We start from the raw sequence: 4383 nt of genomic DNA, 5'->3' as shown, positions 1-4383 counted from the left end.
TCGCTGCGCTGTCTTCATGGTTATTGCGCAGATCAATTCCTAAGTGCCTACAACAACTTGGTGCGGCTGTACGAGTCGTTCAGCATCTCCGAGGACGACAGCGTCAGGAACGAGTTGGTCCGGAGCCTGCAAAACATTTTAGGCTCCAACTGCCCCTTGTGTTCCAGCGATCTAACTCTGGTGTTGGGGTAGATGCCTTTGGCGCACGTGGGGGAAGTTGTGCAAGGAGGGAAGTGGGGAGATCGCTGAGGTAGAAAGGTCGCGTGTTTTCTTTCGTATTTATTAAAATAAGGATGAGACTCGTGCAGGCTGTGATCTCGGCAGTGGCGGTGGCCCGCAAAGCTGTCCCGGAGATGCCGAGCTGTCCCAACTGGCCGGAATTCGTATGCCGCAGCCAAGCGAAGGTTTGTCTCTGGTGTCCGGAAAGCAGTCAGTGCATGCCTGCTGCGGGCCAATGTCCCCTCGACGAAGCGCCCGCTCCCAAAAGACTCGACTGCCATAAGGTGACAGGACCGGCTTCCTGCGTCCTCAACCGCGACATGAAGACGGCCTGCAGAGGGTTTTGCTTGCGCTACAAAACCGACGCAGACAACGTAAGCCTACCGCTTTATTCTTCCTTCACCATGTTTTTCTTCTTTCTCCACAATGCTCTTCCTCCACGATGCTTTTCCTCTACGGGGCTTGCTTGTTCAGAACGTGAGTCTCCTTTGGGACGATGGACTTTGCCTTAATGGCTTTGAGATATGCCCGGAAACGACCCGCAAAATGGTTACGAGCATCACAGAGGTGCCCTGCGCGGTCCGTAGTACCTGTCACGAGTGCTACCAGAACACCTGGGGGAAGGAGGTTGAGGATGAGCCCAGCTGCGTTTGGACTGCGGAGAAGTGCCAGGACCGCGCCGACGAGACCGATGAGGAGTACCATATTGGCGTCTGTCCCAGCGTTTGGGAAGATTAAACAGCCGTTGCCGCAGTCGAACTTAGATGTCGGTGATTGGTGTTGTCGGCCATGAGAGAAGCAGGCAGTCCTTTGGTGTCTGACGATCTGATTTTCCGCCGGATTCTCAACGGACAACTTGCGCCAGTTGTGCCTTCCGCAGTTGTGCCCTTCACAGTTGTGTCCTTCACAGTTGTGTGTGGTGCTACTGCTGCCTGGCTGGCTGTCGGGATAGCTGTCTGGTTGACTACTGGAGTACTTGCCTGGTTGGCTACTCGGGTACCTGCCTGGTTGCTGGTGCTGCCCGCTACATTCTCGCTTTCGTGTTCAGGTGTGTTCCCCATGACAATTTCCCCCTGGTCTTGAATGGAAGTACTCCCAGCTGCTGCTTGCCCGACAGCTGGTACCCCCAGGTTCCCCATGCCGTAGCTTCCATAGCTAGCCGTTGGCATCATGGACCTGCTGGCAGCCATGCTCATCCCCATGCTGAAAGCGCTGGGGGATTTGTTCACGACCGTTATGGTCTGCTGCTTGGTGTCCTTCACTTTTTGCTTCCCGGACTTGATCAAAGCTTGTCTAGCTTGATCAGGCGAGTCCACAGAGGCCACTATTTCTGCGGGTGATTTCGTCGGGGTTGTAGGCGAGGTGCCAGACGCTTCAGCCGGAGAGCCAGTCGCCTTGGAGATTCCAGGGGTGACCTCAGCGCCAGTCACTGGGGTACTGGACGTTGGCGTTGGCGTGGGCGTGCTGCTAGCTGTGGTCGCGGTGGGACTAGTTGTCGTCGTCGTGGGACCAGCGGCAGTCGTAGTCGTCGTCGTCGTCGTCGTCGTCGTCGTCGGGCCGGTGGTGGTGGTGGTGGTTGTGGTTGTGGTCGTGGTCGGGCTAGCGGAGTTTGTTGTGGCTGGTGGGACAGACGCGGTGACAGTCCTCTGGGGAGTTTTCGACGGGGCGGCGGCGGCGGCAGGCCTCGGTGTGGTTTGTGAGGGCGCAGCGGGAGTCTTGGCCGTCGATTGGGGAACAGTGGTCGGTCGGGGGATAGTGGTGGGCCTAGACGTCGTGGGCACAGGTGTGGTGGTGAGCGGGGCGGCGCTGGCTGGAGTGTTGGAGCTAACAGCCATACCCTGCCGAGCGCTGGTTGTTGCAGCAGCCGATCCCGCGGCGGCTTGCTGCACCTTGCCAGCTTTCCAGTCCCTAGAGTTCAAGGGAGGAGCCGTATACACTTTTCCAATAAATCCATACCCACCTGTTGCCAGTGTCACCAATAAAATTTTTTTTTGCATCTGTCTGCACACGCGTGTGCGCTGCACTGTTTGCAGCGCATAATGTCAAGAGTTCCGCTTACTGCCAAGGGTTGACCGACATGGACCTGTCGGACATGTCGAAGTACCTTTGGAACGTCTTCGTTGATCCGTCCTCCGCTGTGATAATGAGGCGTCTGTCCTCGTCAACTTGACTAGCTCCGCCAGAGACGTAGTCCACCTTGAAGGACACGGCGGAAGCATAAAGTTGTTTGGCCTCCTCTTCTTTTTCGTGAGCGTCGCCGTGAGTGAGCATGAGAGTGCTTCGCATAGCGGTCTTCTCGAGGACTTGGCCGAGAAGCCCTACCCTGACGGAGCCGGCGAGCTTGTTGCCATGGCCCGACGAGAACGCGACCTGCTTGCTCAGGTCCTTGAGCTGTGTGGTGGCCTCGTTGAGGTTAATGATCAAACCATTATCTGCTTTCCACTGGCCGCTGAGACCGGTCCAGTTGGGGCCCTGTACCTGCCTGTAGTCCGCGTTGGATTGGATGGGTACAGGGGTCCAGATCATGACGGAGATGGCGGCGCCTGCAGCGTCTCGATCGCCCGCGAGCCGGACCGCAGGGCGTAGATTTCCCAATCCCTTGACGTTGGGCACTGTGAATGCGTGGCCGTAGTTCCTGCCGCCAACAACCAAGTAGATATCCAGCGTCTCCTCTTGACACTCCACAAACCAGTCCACAATGTCGCTGGGCTCAAACCCTTCCAGCCATCTGCCAGCGACCAAGCTTGACTGCGTCTGTAAGTTGCCTTGGTGGCCGATAAAAAGTCCCTTAATGTCGTAGCCATCACCCTTAAAGGTGTCGACGCTGGTGAGCCCGTAACTGCGACCAGCACCGGCATAACGTCCCTGCTCATTGGGTATCTCGGCAAACCGAATCTGGGTCACATGACCAGGTCTCAAACTCGTAGTGGCTTCCATCGGATACATGAAGTTCACCGAGCGGTCTTGACCAAACCCGTCAAACTGAGTCGTCAGACAACCTACCGACCAGGTAGAAGGCTGCTCTGAACTCACACCGGCCACCAAACTCTGGCTAAAGATACCCGGCACTGCCCGGGTCATCTTCTCCGACGTAGTCTGAGATGTACCATCAAAGATGCTGGGTCCCTGAACCCCGCTCAACGGCTGCAACGCTTGAGTCATTAAAATTATACTAAGCTTTGTTAGCATCCCCTCAAGAAAAACCGAACGTTTTTGTCTCTACGACCATGGTCCGTAACAACCAGCGACAAGCTGGCAGTTAGTCCCATGATAACCAACTGATGTTACCCGGAATAATTACAGGACCAGTATTCTGGTTCTAGAGCCCTGGTTCTAGCATTCTGGTTCTGGGGTTGGGCTCCAGTTCTAACGACCACGCTCATCTCTACCTCTCAGGTACACTCATCGCTCACCCTCATGCTGGGAGTGCACACCCTCACGCCAGTCGGTGTCAACGATCCGTTACGTACTATCACCTTCGCTACCTGAAGAGCTCAAGTAGTTTATGGAGTCCCTCCGCTTCATACGATTTTCCTGGAGCCAACGGCCGACGCAGCTCAAGAACAACACGGCAATAAGTCCCACGGTCATTAATGCGCGTCCCCAGTCCAAGGCGTGCCCTAGCAACCCGGTATCCGTCGTAGAATGTAGCTCGTCGGGGGCCATCTTTTTAGCCACCTGTATCTCAATTCTTTGCCTCTCCCTGGGTGCTTACTCCGCCTGTCACATCTATACTTACCCCTGCCTCGCTCTCCACAACCGTGGCCCTGTGGTTTGAGACCCAGCCTCCTCCCCTCCTCCCAATACCCTCCCAATCCCCTGCCCCAAGTGGATGCGCCAAGTTGGTTCAGTTCTGGTTAAAACCTGTCAGTGTTTGGTCGGCCTGTACGACACTGGGTTCGGCCTCCTCGACAATGGGTTCACCCCATCCTATCCTCTCCAGTTGCCCAAGTTCGTGCTCCAAGTTAGTTTTTGTAACTGAGTTTAAAATTGGGTTGTAGTCAAAATCTGTGAGTGCTTAGTCAACCTCCTCGACAGTGGGTCCGCCGGGGGCGGCGCCAGGCCCGCCGGGGCCGCCAGGGCCACCGGGCATACCAGACATGCCACCGTAGGCCTTCATCATGACGGGGTTGCAGACGGCTTTGATTTCCTTCTGTTTGTTTT

At 56.1% G+C, this 4383-nt stretch overlaps 4 protein-coding genes across 4 annotated transcripts; 1 reads left to right on the top strand and 3 right to left on the bottom strand.

The window, feature by feature from the left end:
* Positions 1–293: 293 nt before the first annotated feature.
* On the top strand, positions 294–957 carry GNI_102030 (hypothetical protein; the record flags this gene model as incomplete). Its single annotated transcript, XM_011132900.1, has 2 exons — positions 294–593; positions 694–957. 2 exons carry the CDS (start codon positions 294–296, stop codon positions 955–957), a joined length of 564 nt encoding a protein of 187 aa, XP_011131202.1.
* On the bottom strand, positions 954–2216 carry GNI_102020 (hypothetical protein; the record flags this gene model as incomplete). The annotated part of the gene is made up of 1 exon (XM_011132899.1): positions 954–2216. The coding sequence occupies one exon, from the start codon at positions 2214–2216 to the stop codon at positions 954–956; it is 1263 nt and encodes a 420-aa protein (XP_011131201.1).
* Positions 2217–2274: 58 nt separating this feature from the next.
* On the bottom strand, positions 2275–3381 carry GNI_102010 (hypothetical protein; the record flags this gene model as incomplete). Its single annotated transcript, XM_011132898.1, has 1 exon — positions 2275–3381. One exon carries the CDS (start codon positions 3379–3381, stop codon positions 2275–2277), a length of 1107 nt encoding a protein of 368 aa, XP_011131200.1.
* An 856-nt stretch (positions 3382–4237) lies between these two features.
* On the bottom strand, positions 4238–4383 carry GNI_102000 (hypothetical protein; the record flags this gene model as incomplete). Its single annotated transcript, XM_011132897.1, has 1 exon — positions 4238–4383. A coding segment is annotated over one exon (146 nt), but the record flags the coding sequence as incomplete, so codon positions are not given.

The sequence above is a fragment of the Gregarina niphandrodes genome, assembly GCF_000223845.1.
Source record: "Gregarina niphandrodes unplaced genomic scaffold scaffold00021, whole genome shotgun sequence".
Taxonomy (NCBI): domain Eukaryota; phylum Apicomplexa; class Conoidasida; order Eugregarinorida; family Gregarinidae; genus Gregarina; species Gregarina niphandrodes.
This window is presented reverse-complemented; position numbering and strand designations above follow the sequence as displayed.